This window comes from Paramisgurnus dabryanus, chromosome 8, assembly GCF_030506205.2.
Source record: "Paramisgurnus dabryanus chromosome 8, PD_genome_1.1, whole genome shotgun sequence".
Classification (NCBI taxonomy): domain Eukaryota; kingdom Metazoa; phylum Chordata; class Actinopteri; order Cypriniformes; family Cobitidae; genus Paramisgurnus; species Paramisgurnus dabryanus.
In genome coordinates this window covers 27110678-27128425 of record NC_133344.1, presented here as the reverse complement: position 1 = coordinate 27128425, position 17748 = coordinate 27110678, and the positions used below count along the sequence as shown (strand labels likewise).

Sequence of the window (17748 nt, the reverse complement as noted above, 5' to 3'; positions counted from 1 at the left end):
ATGGTAAAACAATTAGTCATGTTAGGTTGTAGTGCATTAACTTGTAAAATGTTAACAGTTAACAGTATGAAATGCTAGTAAATGCTGAAATTAACATCAAGAACTAAGATCAATAAATCCTATAGCATTATTGTTTATTGATAGTTTATGCTACCTAATGAATTAACCAATGTAAACAAATACGTCAACAAAAAGTTACGGTTTTTACCAAACAAATATCGAAACCAAAAACAATCCAACTTCCCGCCACTCTCTGTAAAATTATCAAGCTGCTTATCTTAATTTATAATATTATTTTTTTTTATATATTTTAATTAGTGCTATCTATATTTATATGGTTATCAATATGTTATTACAACACTTATTATGGCCTCGGGCAACCTAACTGTACTAAACTAGTATAAGCATCTACAAGCCAATGGGTGGCAGTAAAATCTTGTCATGTTTCAACCTGTTGCATGTGCTTTCCAAGAAGAAGAAACGAAAGCTCAGATGGGTGTGTATCGCTACTAAAAATACGAGTTTTGTTTTTAAATTAGGTAAGATATTTTTACTAGTCAAATGTGATCGAAGTAAAATTGTTTAACTGATCAAGTCTTTGGGTTTGGATAAACTCCCACAAGTTACGGGAGAAGATTGGTAAGTTGTTGATTACTGGAAAGTTTCTTTTTGTTACAACTTTTACATTTTACTGTGTTAGACGTAAAATCCAGCGATGTTCACATTTTAAATTCAGTTTTCATAACCAAAGTCTATAGTAAGGTTCAAAAATACTATAGTAAACTGTAATACTAGAGTATTTTATTTATAGTATAATTACAACTATAGCCCATAGTATTTACTATACTAAGGTTCAAAAACTGTAACATTATACAGTAGTATTTAGGAATTTATTTACTTTATTACAGTTTACTATATTAAAGTATTTTTCATGTAGGTTTATAAACCTCCGTTAACAGAAGTATTTAAAGCTCTGTTATAAGCTTTTTTCTGAATTAATTTTTGTAAAAACCAGGCTAAAGTCTCATAAGTCATAATCTAATTAGTTTGATTTCAACCATTTTAATTTCAGTATTGGACATGGCCTTACTCTGTCAGTTTTAAAGATATCAAGGATATTCTTTACAGATTATTCTTCATGTTATGTAGGATGATTTTATGTAAAAAAAAAACAGTAAATCACAAATAAACGACTTAAGCTGGGTTTAACAGGCAGGGTCACATTTATATATCCATCACATTTATATATCCATACAAAAGTATCCTTTTTATTTTAAATTATATGAGAGTAAAGCATAGTAATATTAATGATACCAGTCTTGAAGTTTAGAATAATTAAAGTAATATTAACATGCTTTTTTAAGGTTATGTGGTACAGGAAGGTTTGGCATCACTAGTCCTGCCAAGCAGCATTCACCACGGCGGGGGAAATTAGACCCATTGTGTGCAGGGTGGTTATCTACCTACAGCGGGATATGTCAGGGGAGAGCTGCCTGCACCAGCTTCAACCACAAACCGGGCCCATCGTGTCAGTGTCCTCCGTGGCCTGTCCCAAGACAAAAACTTGCACCTATCGTGGAGTGACCGGCAGCAAATACGTGCAGCTCAATGTCGGTGGAAATTTGTACTATTCCACTCTTCAAGTGCTCACCCGGCAGGACACCCTGCTGAGGTCCATGTTTAGCGGCAAGATGGAGGTACTCACTGATAAGGAAGGTGAGCTATTTATCCAGTGCAGTCACTTTCAGATAAGATGTAACCTCTTTACCCTTGGCCTGTGTGGTGTCTGTGCAGTTACACTGAGTCCTGTGATCTTTTAGGTTGGATTCTAATCGATCGCTGTGGGAAACACTTTGGTTCAATTCTCAGCTATCTCCGTGATGGATTAGTGACTTTGCCCAAAAGCAGACAAAGTATCATGGAGCTCCAGGCGGAGGCCAAGTATTACCAGATCAAGGGGTTGATAGACTTGTGCCAGAGGGCCCTGCAGGTTAGTAGAGACTTATGATGAAATTGCTTGGTTTTTTTTCAAAAGAAAAATGAGTTAACTCATTTGATGGTTTGCTGCTGGATTTTTTCAGGATAATAAAGAAAAAGCACTGTGTGTTATCCCAGTCATAACATCTCCTAAAGAGGAGGAGAGACTTGTACAAGGCTGTAAGAGAGTAAGGGTTTGACTGCAATGTAACTCTACCCTGATAGTGCTTTGTTGGTTTTTAGGTTTCTTTAAAATTATTTAAGCACAAGATCATCTTTAACTCTAAATGTCTCATGTCAGCTGTTTTGTTTTTACTTGCAGCCAGTCGTGAAACTACTCTACAACCGAGGGAACAACAAATATTCCTATACAAGGTAAATATGAGTTATTTTATGTCGCAGTTGAGATGTTTGACTGTCTATATAGTTTGATCTTAATTCTTGTTTCTAAAGCAACTCGGATGACAACTTACTCAAGAACATTGAGTTGTTCGAGAAGCTGTCACTGAGCTACAGCGGTCGTGTACTCTTCATCAAAGATGTTATTGGAGACGAGATCTGCTGCTGGTCCTTTTACGGTCAGGGTCGCAAGCTAGCGGAAGTCTGCTGCACATCTATCGTTTATGCTACTGAGAAGAAACAGACAAAGGTAAGTGATGCACTTTCATAGGCAGATATAGTCGTCATCTACTAAAATGTATAAAGCAAAACTCTTGTTACGCTCTCAGGTTGAGTTTCCAGAGGCACGGATCTACGAGGAGACGCTAAATGCATTGCTTTACGAGACTCTTCCGGTCCCAGATAACTCTCTGTTGGAGGCCACTCGCAGACGTAACAAATGTTGCTCGCACAGTGAAGAGGAGGAGGCTGTGGAGCTGAGGGAGCGTGTGCGTCGAATTCACATCAAAAGATACAGTACTTATGATGACAGACCACTTGGACATTAGCCTGTAAATTGAGGCTTCCTGTGTGTAAATATAGGGAACACTAAGATACCCGCACAAATCACTGAGAGAACATATCACCACTTTATAATTATTTACCGAAAGAGGTAAAACTGCAAGAGGAAGCTTGACAATCTATGGTTTTGATGAAATGCTATCTTGAGAGTTTTTATATTAATGTGAAGATAACAAACGGTTGACTTAGCATTGCTGTCAGTTCTTTCATTTAATTTACCTCATCTTTTTATGCTTATTTTTTAGAGGAAAACACTTTAGAAATGACTTAACCTAATCAAAGAACTTTTACATTTCATAACGTTTTGCCAAAATGAATCTGTGAAATTAATTAGTGTTTCTAGTAACCTAGAAACTAGATTTATACCTTATGCCTTGCTGAATCACTTATACTGTGATTTAAAATTAAATGGATTGTATATGAAATTGATTTGATAAAATTTAGTTATGCGTAATAAGTGATAATGACTACAAATGTTCGAATTAAATTGACTTGAAATTTTAGTTTGGGACGAGTTGCTCATTCTCCTTTAAAACAGCCAACAGCATTTAGTTTACCTCATGCTCAAACAGCCTGGAAGCCTCGAATGAGAAGCTGAAGTGCAAAGTAATTTTATAAAAAAATAATTAATCTGTGTTGACAGAAGTTAAAAGTTGTTTTAAATGCTTACATCTTCTAAATGTGATTTTTGTCAATAGTTTATAGATATCCTTAAAGGAAAACACCACAGTTTTTTCAATATTTTACTATATTCTTACCTCAACTTGGACAAATTAATACATACCTATCTTTTTTCAATGCGTGCACTTAATTTTTGTACAGCGCATCGTGAATGTGTTAGCATTTAGCCTAGCCCCATTCATTCCTTAGGATCCAAACAGGGATGAATATAGAAGCCAGCAAACACTTCCACGAGTAAGTGTGGTGGCACAAAACAAAACGTGGCGATTTTTTTAAGCGGATAAAAGATAAGAAGAATATTGTTTGGCGGAAGAGCACTTAGTTTGCAGCATTTCGACCTCGGCGTGCATTAACATCATCACTCCTGTGAACTCCCCCTCTTACTCAAACTTCCATTAATATTACTGCGCCAGAGGTCACAGTAATTTTGGATCCTAAAGAATTAATGGGGTTAGGCTAAATGCTAACACATTCACGACGCGCTGTACAAAGATTAAGTGCATGCATTGAAAAAAGATGTATTAATTTGTCTAAGTTGAAATAAGAACATAGTAAATTATTGAAAAACTGTGGTGTTTTCCTTAAAGGCTAACATATTCATACTAAAAGCCAAAAACTTTTGCATTTTAAAGCCTTGTAATGATCTATTGGTTCACTTTTTGTTGTTTACAGAAAAATATATTTTCTTTAACAAAAATGTGTTAGGATCTATAGCAGCTTTGTTTTGTATCTAGCTACCATTAGAGGTAATAGTCTAATTATTATAGACATTTTAAGCTCTATCTATGGTATACCAAAATGGTGCTTTGAAATGTGCTGAGATTTCCTTTTTAGTCTGTGCTATTTTTGTTCAGAAAACATTTTGCACCTTGCATCTGTGCCATTTTTAGATAACAACACACCTTTGTTTTCCTTATATCATGATGTCATTCCCATTTTATGCATCACATATCTTTTGAATCCAATAGTACATACATCATGAAATGCTGAACGTCTGACAATGCACTGATTTCTTAAACCATCACAAGCGCCTCCATATGAGCTGTCAAACGTGGAGAGGAGCTATAAATAAATCCCCGTCACAGCCTGAACAGCCTGTGGCATACGGCGCGTGAAGCGCCCATTGATCAACAATGACGAGGGGGCGGGGCCAGCGGTGATTGCGTCATAAAGGAGCTGAAGATGGCTTCGCGATGCGCTACGGCGGTGCATAGATGCGTCAACGCTCAGCTGTCAGGACACACGTTTATATGAAAAGGAAGGTGGGATAAAGAAATATTTGGAAGAAGACACGCGAACCGTTTAGATTTATGTCTCGCAACGGTGCACAGTGCTCTTTGGTTGTTTAACAGTCAGGGACAATGAGTTCGACCACAGATGAAGAATTTAAAGAGAAATTACTATGGAACGTGAAAAGAGAGGTAAGTGTCATTTATTTCATATGCATTGAGTTTTTATTTTGTTCTGATGTTTGTATGCTGAAACATGAGGGGTTGTACGATTAGTCAACAGTGAGGTAACGTTAATGGCTGCAGATGTGAAGAATGCGTTTTATTTCATGTAACTCACTGTTATATATAAGTTTGTAGTGGTTTGTCAATTTGTAACCAGTTGCAATGACCAGGCGATCCAGTTACACCACAGTTTTCATCTCTTACATTCGTTCACCTGTAGAGCTGATCGGACTCTGAAATTTTCATCCTTATCCGCCTATGTACTGTATCGTGTAGTGGTTTCTGTTGTGATCAATATCTTGCATCCTGTAAACATGACGAAATATAACAAAACGCTTGACCATTAATAAAAATAATAACGTGTTTTTGTCAAGTAATCGTCCTGCTTGTTGTAGTGTAAACGTGACTAATTGACGGCAACATTTCCTTCCCAAGATCCTGGTTGATAAGCCACCAAGAGACCTTTAGGGATCCCACCGACCATGCAAACTTTATAACGTTATTTTAAGAGAGAGGTATAAAAACTTTATAATGCTGAAACACTATACAGTATATTGAGCTTTTAGCCTACATGTCCATATCAAAGAGCTTGTTTTAATTTTGTGTAAATGATACCATTTACAGTATCATACATTTTGAGCATCCCTGCATTAAACAGTGCTAGCTACTGTAGTTTATCGACACTGTTTTTTCACATTACATAGAACTTGTCAGGGCATACTGCATTACACACAACCATAACCAAATTTACACAATTTGACTATTTTTTGAAAAGAATTATACCTGCAAAACATTTTGTTATTATCATACAATGCACGAGAGGAGGAATTAATACTATAGGCTACTTTTCTGTTATAACTAAAAATGTAATGGGTTGATGTTTTTGTCACTAACCCCTTTATAGCTCTAGTTAATAAACAGGGTTGTTGTTGTTTTTGTGCAAAATACACTGATAAGTCAGTGATTGTTTGGTAAGACGTCACATTCACGAAGTTTGGCTGGTTTTCAGTTCAGGAGCTGTGAAATGAAAGAAGCTATTACATTCTTTATCATCACTATAATTAATATCTTTTGCCTCACTTTGTGGAAAAAGGCTATTTTTAAATTTGGTCTCGATGAATAATAGAAATCTTGAATGAATTTGCAGGAAAGAATAGTGACTTTAAATTAGTAGCAGGATGTCTCATCTGTTAGAGCAGACTGCGTCCACATAGATTACCCAGCCTTTTGAACTTTATGCGCATAGTCATGGCAGATGTCATTTCTCGCAATGGTAAAGGCCATCAGAAATAATTTTGAGGAATACAATAATATTTGGCTTAAGTTCTTTACGTTTTAAAAATCATCGTCATTAGCTTCAGTCTTCTCTTTTACCTCCAAACGGAGTCTAACTTCCCCGTTCTTTACTTATTTCACCTAAATAGGGTTCATTGTGGATTATATTTTGTTTGCCCTGGAGACAATTGTACATTATGAATAATTGTTTGTTCCTTAAATGTAGAATGAGAGTTTATTGATATATTCAACAAACTATTTAAATATATACTACACAACACATGAGGTAGGTTTGTCCATTTCTTCACATTAAACTGTTGCGCTCATAGCGAGAAACTAAAAACAAATAAATCTGAAAAATGACTGAATAAGAGCCCCACTGTTTCCACAGAATTAGATTTTTTTGTCCACCATTGACTTTCTTTGTATTACAGCCCAGGTCTCTGTCACTTAAGGCTGCAGTCAGCCTCCTTCTGGTTGCCTAGCAACTGAAAGCATCAGCAGCTACCTAAGAAGTTAAATTGCATCAGTGGACGATTAATACAGCTGCATGAAGCAGGGATGGCTCCAACAAAAGCAAAACAACTTAGTTTCATTTTTTCATTCCTTACTTTTTTTAACCTCAATTTTTATTGGCCATATAATGACATCAATGTGCCACCATCTTGCAATGGTCTATTTAATATTTATGAATCATTTATTTTTATAGCAAAATGCATCCCGTTTATAGGATCCTTTTTTCAGTAAAAACAAGAGCTTTAGGGCTGCTTTTATAGCCGTATCTGTGTGACTGAGTGTTGCATTTCCCAGATGTCCGCTTTGAGAAGCATTAAGAGAATAACACCGCATTTTGCATTGAGTGATAGACAGTAAATTAACTGAGCATCTGAGATATCTGTCTTGTAACGGCCACATATTGCATATATGTGTGTGTGTTTACCCTGACAAGCTCCTCGTCGTCCTCTTTTCAGCTGTAAATGGCCTTGAGTGATGACTTCATTAGTGCCATTGTTAACGCTGTCAGCTTGGCTGGAAACGGGTTTTAATGCCATTGTGTTCGTATGAATACAGTGCATGGCTTACATTAAGCATTTACAATTTTCTGTGTAATATTTCACCATCCAACTGTACTCAATCATTCCAGGCTCATTATGTAACGTGACAGATGTAGACTACTACGGTGTACTCACTCCCAACCGTTTTAATTCCCCCCTTCCGGCCATTGGAAATACATCAGCTTTTCAATATTGCGTCTTGCACTGTATATTGGCCTTGTGTCAAATCTCGTAGCGTAGGGTGCAAACAACTCGGTAATCAGCAGATGCCCGTAATTTGCTGCCTCTCAATGCTACAATTACCCTTCTGCTGTTCTTCAAATTACACAAACAGCCTAAAACAGCCTGCAAGGATTGTTATTAATTAGTCTGGGATTTGCTCTACTACCGACAGCTAGGAGAATTTGACGAAGCCTCATTTGACACAGGTCTATACACTTTTTACTTATCAGTTAATGTCCAATTAAAGCAATTGTGCTCACATTGCCGTGAACAATTAGTTGCTTTTCTGTGCCAGGTTCGAATGTGCCAAAAGATTTTGGCCATTATGTCTTGCCAGATCCTAATTACTTGTCTTTCCATGTTTAGGTGAAGCAGATTATGGAGGAGGCTGTGACCAAGAAGTTTGTGCACGAGGACAGCAGCCACGTCATTGCACTTTGCAGTGAGTACAAAATCAAGAGCTCTTTTGGATATCACATGTACAAAATCTGATAGATTAGGTTGTCAGGCACATCTCATGACATTTGTGACCATGAACATGATTTTACCGCCAGATAATCGATGGGAGACCCTCATCAGGTTCAGCAAAAGGATAGCGGGGCTTAACTGGCATGATAGTTCCGGCTTTGAATCACTGCCAGAAATAGGGTTGATTTGTCCGGTACGGGTGACTGGTAATGGGTGTGTGTGTGTGACTCACTCTCTTTGCTCCAGTAAAACAGAGGCAGGAACATTAGTGCAGGCATGAGTTTGTTACGTCAGCTACTGTGGGATACACCAATGCAGCGTGGCATCATAAAAACACAGATATTGCCATCCATCCATCCATCTAGTACAGTAGTACAGATCCAAAATCCCCTAAAGGGCACCTTTGAAAAAAATAATAATATGTTAATAATGATATTAACAGAATTCGCTCGGCACCTATTATATTCATCAAAAACTTTCACTTCGAATCCACTAACTCCAAGCCTCAAGCCATTCAGAATTATCAGTTTGACAGAATCAGTTTTTCAGCAAAGTCCTCTAAGTACAAATTGGATGAACAGTACCGCATGTCCTTTAACCCGGTTAAAGGTGGTATATCGAATATATTAGAATATTGACATACAGACGCACTTACAGGGTGCATCTCTAAGCTCTTCATATGTTCTTTCCAAATGTTGTTTGATTAATGTTTAAATGCAGCGATTTGCGTACAGAGCTATGTGTGAATGCAAATATGACTTTGCAATGAATTTCTGTTTCACACATAGCAGATTCTTGCACGTTGATATTTACAGTTTATGCGTCTCCGTCAATATGGCGTGTCAGCTTCTGCGCTGAGACTCGGCTGTTGTGTTGTGTGAAGATCAGGACAGCACAAAACATGAGCATGTCACTATAAATACAAAAATTACTGTTTGCCTGCGTAACCTAAACTCTTAATAAACCATGCCATTTTGTCATGTTTGTGCAAAAATGCATATTAATCAGAATGCGTAATATTTTCCCAGTCAGCTCTTGTTAAATAACTAAAATGGAACGGCTTCAATTAGTTAAGGTTAAAGGTCAAATGATGACAAGCAGTGATGTCAGAGTCTGGACTGCACCATGAATCACTCATTTTCTCTCTCTCTCTCTCTCTCTCTCTCTCTCTCTCTCTCTCTCTCTCTCTCTCTCTCTCTCTCTCTCTCTCTCTCTCTCTCTCTCTCTCTCTCTCTCTCTCTCTCTCTCTCTCTCCAGTTTCTTCTGCGCATGTTCAGACTTTTTAATTGTGCAACACATGTTAATAGATTTGAGTTATTGCTTGTTTTTGCTGTGTGGAAATCTTTCTTCTAACCCCTTTTAATAGTTGTTCATTACATTTAGTTTGAATATGACATTTCAGCACCTGCTAATCAACTTCACAGCACGACCAGATCAAATCTTGTCTATGCCATGATATTAATCTGGCTGTGTATTACACTAAGCTTAACTGTAAAGAAGTGTGTTGAGGCAATCAGTGTCTGTGGTTCCATACGATGCATGCTGGGAACCATTTAAGATTTTAATCAGCTGATCATTGCTTTTATGCATTTGCACATTGCTGCTCCTATTCACAGCAGTGATATAAAGATATACGATTTAATATAGCCATATAATATTAAACAGACCACGTAGCAGTCGGTTATAAGATGAGACAAGGCATTCAAATGTCACAAACACACTTACTGTGTGTTTTTAGTTTTGAGCAGTTGTTATCTGGGAATAACAAACCTGCAAGTGTCACGACTGGCCAATCAGAATCAAGCATTCCAACGAGCTGCCCTGTTTACAAGTCTAGTTAAATATTCAGTATATGTTATTTCTTGTAAAATCTTATATCATGTTAAATATTCAGCATATCTTCTCACATATTGTTAAATTAAAGCCAGTGGGTAATTTCACCACGAAATTACGAATGCTAATAGTCGGGACAGTCAAATAAAAAGAGACACATGTTAATGAAAGCACAGAGTCACAGTTTTGACACTTAATAGTAAATTTTGTTTATGTATTGCTTAGTTTTAGTCATTTCTGCATATTAAGCTGGGAAAGAACAAAATATTTTAACAAAAAGATTGCACATATTACACTTAATGTTTGTTTTCTGTCTCTGATAATGTGCTTTTAGATTTGGATGGAGAATTTAGATGTGTGCTACAGTAATAAGAATACAATGTATGAATTCCTTTTGCACATTTTGTTTCCTAGTTTGTATTTTTCTGTCTCCTGATTAGGGACAATAGAGGTATAAAGTGCATGACTGATTTAAAGCGTTTGGGGTGTTAAAGGGTACGAGTGTCCTATAGTCGTGACTGGATGTTTTGAGGATTCATTGTAAATGCTATTCTTCAGAGGAGTTTGTGTGTGTGTGTGTATGTGGGTAGGGATGGGTGGTCTGGGAGCTTTGCCAATCCGTTGTCACCACCGAAAAGCAGAGCAGCTTCCCTCTATTACAGACGAGAGTCTTCAGTCACGGATTCCCCACGCATCCTATCACCCCCTCAATTTCATCCTGGAGCTCTCACGCTCTCGCCCACGTCACGCCAGCGTACGACAGTGCACTTCTCAGCTAAATTATGTTTCAGGCAATGTTTGATCACAAAGAATTGTGCCAGTGAACAAGGATGATGCTTGTTGTTTAGGGTGTGGGATGCTGGTGTATGAAGATGCATTTGAGCGATGTAAAGGCTTTGTACAGACTAAGGTAATCTGGAGGAAACGTTCTGTTAGCATTCCCATTCATTTCAATGGCAGTAGTACACTCCTTTGTGACTAAGGCGGCTATCGGATATATACTAGAAAAGCCTACACTGTCTAAACAAACCAGTCTAATTTCATTACTTTGCAAAATGACCAACATAATGATCAGATGTGAAAACTAATTTGATTTATGTGCAGTGAGAAAAAGCGAAAGTTTCGGAGCATTTGCCATTAGAAAGAAGATGGCAGTAACATTTTATACTGATAGATATTTGCTTTTTAAACTAGTCACTCAGTGGCCTTTCTTCAAAAGTTTCAAAACGCAGTGTTTCCCAGAATTGTAGCATCTGTCAGATGACTCATTTCACTGCTTTCCTTTTTGGTGTGTTTTGATATTGGTGTTTCTTTCGGATCATGTGCCTGTACTGGTACCTGCTGCCTTTCCATAATGCCAAGCACACGCTGTACAGACATGCCCATTCAGATATCGAGCCATTAGGCACATCAGTGCTGATGTCATAATACAGTAGTCTCTGTGTTACTGCCACACCAAAAATGCTTGTTTTAGAATTACACGGCTAAGTGCCTTTACCGATCTCTGTGTAGTGTAGCATACAGAAATTGCACTTTATCTCGTTTTCAATCAGAATAAGGACGTTTCAGTCGTAGTAGGTTGGAAACTAGACATTGGACGATAGCTATACCCTCAAGGATTTCTTTCTTACAAAGATGCAATTAGGATGTTAATTGATTTTGGTTAATTTGATTCCATGTGTCTTTTTTCATTCTGTCAAAGATGTTCATTAGGCGTATAACTGATGCACAATGACTATGCTATGAATCTACGTTTTTATATAAGGGCTCCTGCATGATACTTTAATTCAAACGCCCCCAAAACACCAAGTGGGAGCAATGAGAACCCTGCTCATTTCCCACTTGCAATTATGCCTTTCGTGTGCATTCATCTTGTATATTTGATCATTTTGACATGATTTGATGTCCTAACTGTGTACTGATTCGACTCTTTAAAAATGGTTTGGCCTTTGTGCTCTGACAGCTTCTTCCTCCTTGCATATTTAAAATGAACGAGTAGTGGGTTGTGTAAGGGGTCAGCATGTAGCCTAAGCTGTTAGCCCACTAGCAAATCAATGGGAATCAAATAACAGACCTTGGTTTATCATGTTATTTTTGTTTTTTTGGCTTTACTGTTTTAAAATAAGACAAAAGAGACTAACAGGAAGGGATACGTATGAAGAGAGAGGGTAGGATCGGAAAGGGATTTCACTTTGGCAAAACACTATTGCACTATATTAGAAGACCTACCATGCGGCCAAGGCTTTAATTTGTATGCAATATTAAGCAAAAAAAGGTAATTGGCGAAAATCTAGTCAATATGTGCAATATGAGAAGCTTAGATTTAAAATCTGTTAAATGCTATCTCTGCCAATATTGACCGAATGATCTCGGCATGTATTTTATGTTCATCAAATACATGCGCTTGAATTAAACTTAATCCCGGCTTCAGGCCATTCAGAAATGACAGGGATGACTGCGCATGTCCTTTTTTCAGTGACTTACACTGAAAAAAAAAACAACTTCTGGACATCGGTTGCACATGATTAAATTAGGTTTTCTTAAAATTTAATTAACATTAATTAAAATGAATTTCATTTTGAGAAAAGTTGATTCAATCATGTTGAACTGGTGTACATAATTAAATTACATAGATCCTACAATTTTTTTACGTAAAACTAAATTCAATCATGTGCAACCAGTTTTTTTTAAGTGTAGAGTCATTCATATATTTCTTTTATCAGCTTATGAGTTCCCCGGGATCGAATTCATAACTTTTCCACGGCAAACGCAATGCTCTGCTGGTTGAAGAAAAAGAAGTACACTTTGCTACCACAAAGACCTAAAGGAGATGTTAGATTTGAAATGATGGAGAGCTGTGAGTCGGGCAGATCATTATAGGTTTCCAAAAGTTGTTCCTTATGTTTAAATAGTACTTTATTGTAATTAGTATGTTATTAAAACGTCATAGTTCATACAAAGGGCAATGCCATAATAGCAGCAGGTGTAGTACTGTACAGTATGTGCCTGAATATATTTATACTACACCTGCATACCTACACACACTGTGCTTCATCAGTGTTCCTATTTAAATGTATGATCTCTGAAAGCCAATGGTGACATTTGAAAGCATTCTAAATATAATCTGGACCTTCTTTTGATTGACCCGCCCCACACATATGCAACCCAGGCAACGATGTTGGTTAGTAGACAAGGCCCCTTACTGTTGATTGGCAACAAGTGTGTTTTGGTACTCGGCCCGACTCTCTTTTCCAAAGTGTTTTTCAAAATTCATGCACCCCGCCTTTAAATTAAGATACTGTCCATGAACGCGAATTTGGGCACAATGTCACATCATGTGACATCCGATACTTCCTGAATCCTGGAATGCAAACAAAACTAGAAAGCAAAATATGGGTCTTGTTTTTCCCGTCTTCTTGTACAAATAGCAAACACTTTGGTCTGCAGTTTTAAATCGCTAAGCATCATATTGAGCCGTGATGAAAATTTACAGTTTTTCTCTCCAACACCTGCAACACTGTGAGCTAATTATAAACTAATGAGTGAATGAATAGAGTTATGAGTCATTTCTGTTTACCCAGCGTTCCTCAGCTGATTCTCAAGATGAAACATCTTGTGAATGAGTCTTGCGTGAGATCCACATTCAAATTAGACAGAGCGCAGACTTTATTTGTGAAACACGCAGCTGTTCGCTCTGATGTGGCCAAGACAAATGTGGAATAGTTCGAGTACATTTTCAAGCTTCATTTACCCATTGACTACAATTAGTTTTAATATTTTTGCTACAGACAAGAATTTAACATTTTATTTGGGGCAGGAGCAGATATGGGACACATACTTTTGAAACTAAGGGTTGGTCACACAAGAAAACAATTACAATTTCAACGGCCCATCATCAATTTTTCCTTATGTGGGACATTTATATTTACAAATGATTAAACCAAATAGCGTACTTGTGACATTTGAACATCTTATCTTAAAATCGAAGTAAACGGCAAAATTTGCAGTATCCATTTTTTGTTTTTTACGTTATTGGTCATATGAATATCACACAGAGGGGCGGTAACAGTAATCTTATAATCTGATCACCTCATCTCATATATAGCTGCACCAGTGTCTAATTGCATTGAGTTATTTTTGACAGGCAGTGTTGTGGGCATCATTTAGGGAGACCAGAGAGCCTGCATGAGACCCTGGTGTACCACTGATTAAAGTCTGTCACCATGACAACCCACTGTTTCTATACAGGGATTTGTCCATGTCATAGGCTATTACGTACAAATTTGCTGAAACACAAACACAAATACACACGGTTATGTAACCATTAGCTGCTGAATCTTTTTTAGGTTTACCAAATTTGGTAATATCTGAGCATCGTACTCCTTCAGTTTTGGCCTAAAGTGGCTCCTGGCATATCAGCTGGCAACGTGCTTGATCCCTGACAGCTTTACGCAGGTGCGATTCGCATGAATGACATCACGTGCACTTACAATCCATGTGATTATTCCTGTTATGGAACTGAGGAGCACACAAGACCCCTGCAGTTTCTCTTGTACAATTCGTTCTTCTCGCAAGGACAGGATCAACGCCATATTCTCATTGATTTCATCAGCCTGGAGACTACGCAGAGAGCCGCTCGGTGTTAAATGACAAGGGCCTAGCGGAGTCATCCACGGGGATGATGAGAAGTACTGTCTCAGGTGTCTTTGTAGGTGTTTTTGTTGTTTTTGACTGACAATCTAGATGTTATTTTTGTGTTGTCATTTGGGATTTGTGGCTGATTTTCTGCACCAGGGAATGCAGTCATGTTCAGTGCACCTATCGGAATGATGCGTGTGTGTGTGTGTGCTGGTGTGTGATTGGCTTTATAGAGTGTACAAAATTAACACTTGCAATTAAGTGTTAATTGCAAACTAAAATTAGTAGACTAAATAAAAATCAGTTCATACAGTTGTTTGTCAGAGGATGGTAACTAAGTTCAACAAAACAAATGGATGCCTAACGATTAATCACGATTAATCTATAGCAGAATAAAAGTTTTTGTTTACATCATGTATGTGTGTGAACTGTGTATAATAATTATGTATATATAAATATGCACACATGCATGTATCATTTTAAGATTTTTTTTATATATATAAAGTATTTACATATATATATATATTATACATATATACACTCACCTAAAGGATTATTAGGAACACCATACTAATACTGTGTTTGACCCCGTTTCGCCTTCAGAACTGCTTTAATTCTACATGGCATTGATTCAACAAGGTGCTGAAAGCATTCTTTAGAAATGTTGGCCCATATTGATAGGATAGCATCTTGCAGTTGATGGAGACTTGTTGGATGCACATCTAGGGCACAAAGCTCCCATTCCACCACATCCCAAAGATGCTCTTTTGGGTTGAGATCTGGTGACTGTGGGGGCCATTTTAGTACAGTGAACTCATTATGTTCAAGAAACCATTTGAAATGATTCAAGCTTTGTGCCATGGTGCATTATCCTGCTGGAAGTAGCCAACAGAGGATGGGTACATGGTGGTCATAAAAAGATGGACATGGTCAGAAACAATGCTCAGGTAGGCTACGGCATTTAAACAATGTCCAATTGGCACTAAGGGGCCTAAAGTGTGCCAAGAAAACATCCCCCACACCATTACACCACCAGCAGCCTGCAAAGTGGTAACAAGGCATGATGGATCCATGTTCTCATTCTGTTTACACCAAATTCTGACTCTACCATCTGAATGTCTCAACAGAAATTGAGACTCATCAGACCAGGCAACATTTTTCCAGTCTTCAACTGTCCAATTTTGGTAAGCTTGTGCAAATTGTATCCTCTTTTTTCTATTTGTAGTGGAGATGTGTGGGGTCTTCTGCCGTTGTAGCCCATCCGCCTCAAGGTTGTGCGTGTTGTGGCTTTACAAATACTTTGCTGCATACCTCAGTTGTAACGAGTGGTTATTTCAGTCAAAGTTGCCCTTCTATCAGCTTGAATAAGTCGGCCCATTCTCCTCGGACCTCTAGCATCAACAAGGCATTTTCGCCCACAGTACTGCCGCATATTGGATGTGTTTCCCTTTTTACACCATTCTTTGTAAACCCTAGAAATGGTTGTGCGTGAAAATCCCAGTAACTAAGCATATTATGAAATACTCAGACCGGCCGTCTGGCACCAACAACCATGCCACATTCAAAATTGCTTATATTACCTTTCTAAAATATAAATTACACATACATTTACAAATGTATATACACATATAAACATTTCATAAATGTATACATGCATGTGTGCATATTTATATATACATAATTATTATACACAGTTCACACACATATGTGATGTAAACAAAACTTTTATTCTGCTATAGATTAATTGTGATTAATCGTTAATGCATCCCTACAATCGAATTCATCTCACTGATGGTCTTGTATGTGTGACAAATTACAAAATCATTTGAACTGTTTTGGATGGAGCGCGTTTTGTCACTACATTGCCTGCGTATGAAACCGCATACTGTGACAGTACGTACTGAATGAGATGAAGTACCTACTTACTGACTGTTAAAAAAGTAAGTACTGTATAGTATGAATCCTGGTAGTATGAATGAGATACGGACGTACATCCGCCGTGTTGATACATTACGTGACATACGTCATCATCATGTCATTCCAGTGCGAATACAGCCGCATCGCCGCTTTCCGCCATTTCCTAATATGACGACGCCTCTTCATCTTAGTTGGATAACTCCTCTCTCGGGGCATCATGGTATAGTGAAGGATCCATCGTATGCACACTGCAAAATCTAACTGGAGTAATAGGTCATCCAGGTACTTTCCGCTTATTGTTTTTGGACATACTACTCACCTCACCTACAGCTTTTCGCCTGCTTTATAGTATGGAAGTAGGCGGTTTCGGACGCAGCCATTGTCTCATTCGATAACATGTTTGTCCTGTGTTGGCTACCGTAGCTTCTCTATGCATTTCGAAAGGGAGGGGCAAGCTGTTGTAAATATACAATCTCACCACTGGATGCCGCTAAAAATCTACATGGACCTTTAATAGATAAATATCTAAAAGAAATATCAGCTTAATAATTTTATTGTTTATTATATTTGGCATTATTCATTTTAAATGTTATGTAGAATTATAAAATGATTAGTTCCAGTCCTTGATTCTGATTGGTCAATAGCTGTGTCGTCTTTACGATTAAACGCAGCTGACTGCTGCACCCTGTGATGTTGTGTATCACTGCTGCTCAGCACCCTTAGCAACCACCCTTAGCAACATAATCAAAGTGAAGCATTCTGTTGCCGTTCACAGTCGGTCAGGGACTATTTTTAAGTGGAACGAACATTTTTGGTGATCTTACTTCATGAAAATTGCGTTGATAGCTATTTTTGCTTTACTATTTGTAATGTGTAGCTTTTTATTTAAGCATGTCAACTCCTTCATAACTTATAGCTTATCTATATGGTGTCATGGCACACCCTGCCTGGTAAGAGTTCTTGTAGCTCAGTTGGAAGAGCATTGTGTTAGCAGCACAAAAGTTGTGTTCGAAAGCAAATACTGATACAAAATATTACTATGTAGAAAAATATAGCAAAAAAATAGAAAAAACTATTTAACAACTCTTCAATCTTATTGACACGCATGCTTGCAAATAATTAATTTCTCAAACTATATGGCTCTATCAAAGTTGATCCTGTCTCTCTCTGCTTCTGGAGATGTGATGCTCCCATCCCTCCTCAAATCTCACGTTCCCTCACACCAGCTGCGCACGAGTCTGGATGCTCCTCTGCATCTTTTAGGATTT

General features: G+C 37.6%; 2 protein-coding genes across 9 annotated transcripts in view; both read left to right on the top strand.

Annotated features, from left to right (window-relative positions):
* Positions 1-447: 447 nt before the first annotated feature.
* On the top strand, positions 448-3440 carry tnfaip1 (tumor necrosis factor, alpha-induced protein 1 (endothelial)). Of its 3 annotated transcripts, none has more exons than XM_065281302.1 (7): positions 448-639; positions 1365-1716; positions 1821-1990; positions 2082-2165; positions 2300-2352; positions 2431-2626; positions 2706-3440. In XM_065281302.1, the coding sequence occupies exons 2-7, from the start codon at positions 1476-1478 to the stop codon at positions 2922-2924; spliced, it is 963 nt and encodes a 320-aa protein (XP_065137374.1). In that variant the 5' UTR covers positions 448-639; positions 1365-1475; the 3' UTR covers positions 2925-3440. The 3 variants fall into 3 exon arrangements, with proteins under 3 accessions (XP_065137374.1, XP_065137376.1, XP_065137375.1); XM_065281304.2 differs by having other exon boundaries at positions 449-496; XM_065281303.1 differs by having other exon boundaries at positions 450-539.
* A 1355-nt stretch (positions 3441-4795) lies between these two features.
* Positions 4796-17748, top strand: part of sgsm2 (small G protein signaling modulator 2) — a 60459-nt gene continuing 47506 nt past the window's right edge. For all 6 annotated transcript variants that reach the window (XM_065281301.2, XM_065281300.2, XM_065281299.2 and 3 more), the window contains exons 1-2: positions 4796-5039; positions 7991-8066. In XM_065281301.2, the coding sequence (XP_065137373.1) occupies positions 4980-5039; positions 7991-8066 (136 nt within the window). In that variant the 5' untranslated portion in view covers positions 4796-4979. The remainder of the gene's footprint in view (positions 5040-7990; positions 8067-17748) is intronic.

Excerpts from the sequence above, each read along its gene's own strand:
- tnfaip1 (XM_065281302.1), top strand. The coding sequence starts at position 1,476 with ATGTCAGGGGAGAGCTGCCTGCACCAGCTTCAACCACAAACCGGGCCC. Across the intron at positions 1,991-2,081 it reads TGTGCCAGAGGGCCCTGCAG|GATAATAAAGAAAAAGCACT; the intron begins GTTAGTAGAGAC and ends GGATTTTTTCAG. Across the intron at positions 2,353-2,430 it reads AACAAATATTCCTATACAAG|CAACTCGGATGACAACTTAC; the intron begins GTAAATATGAGT and ends TTGTTTCTAAAG.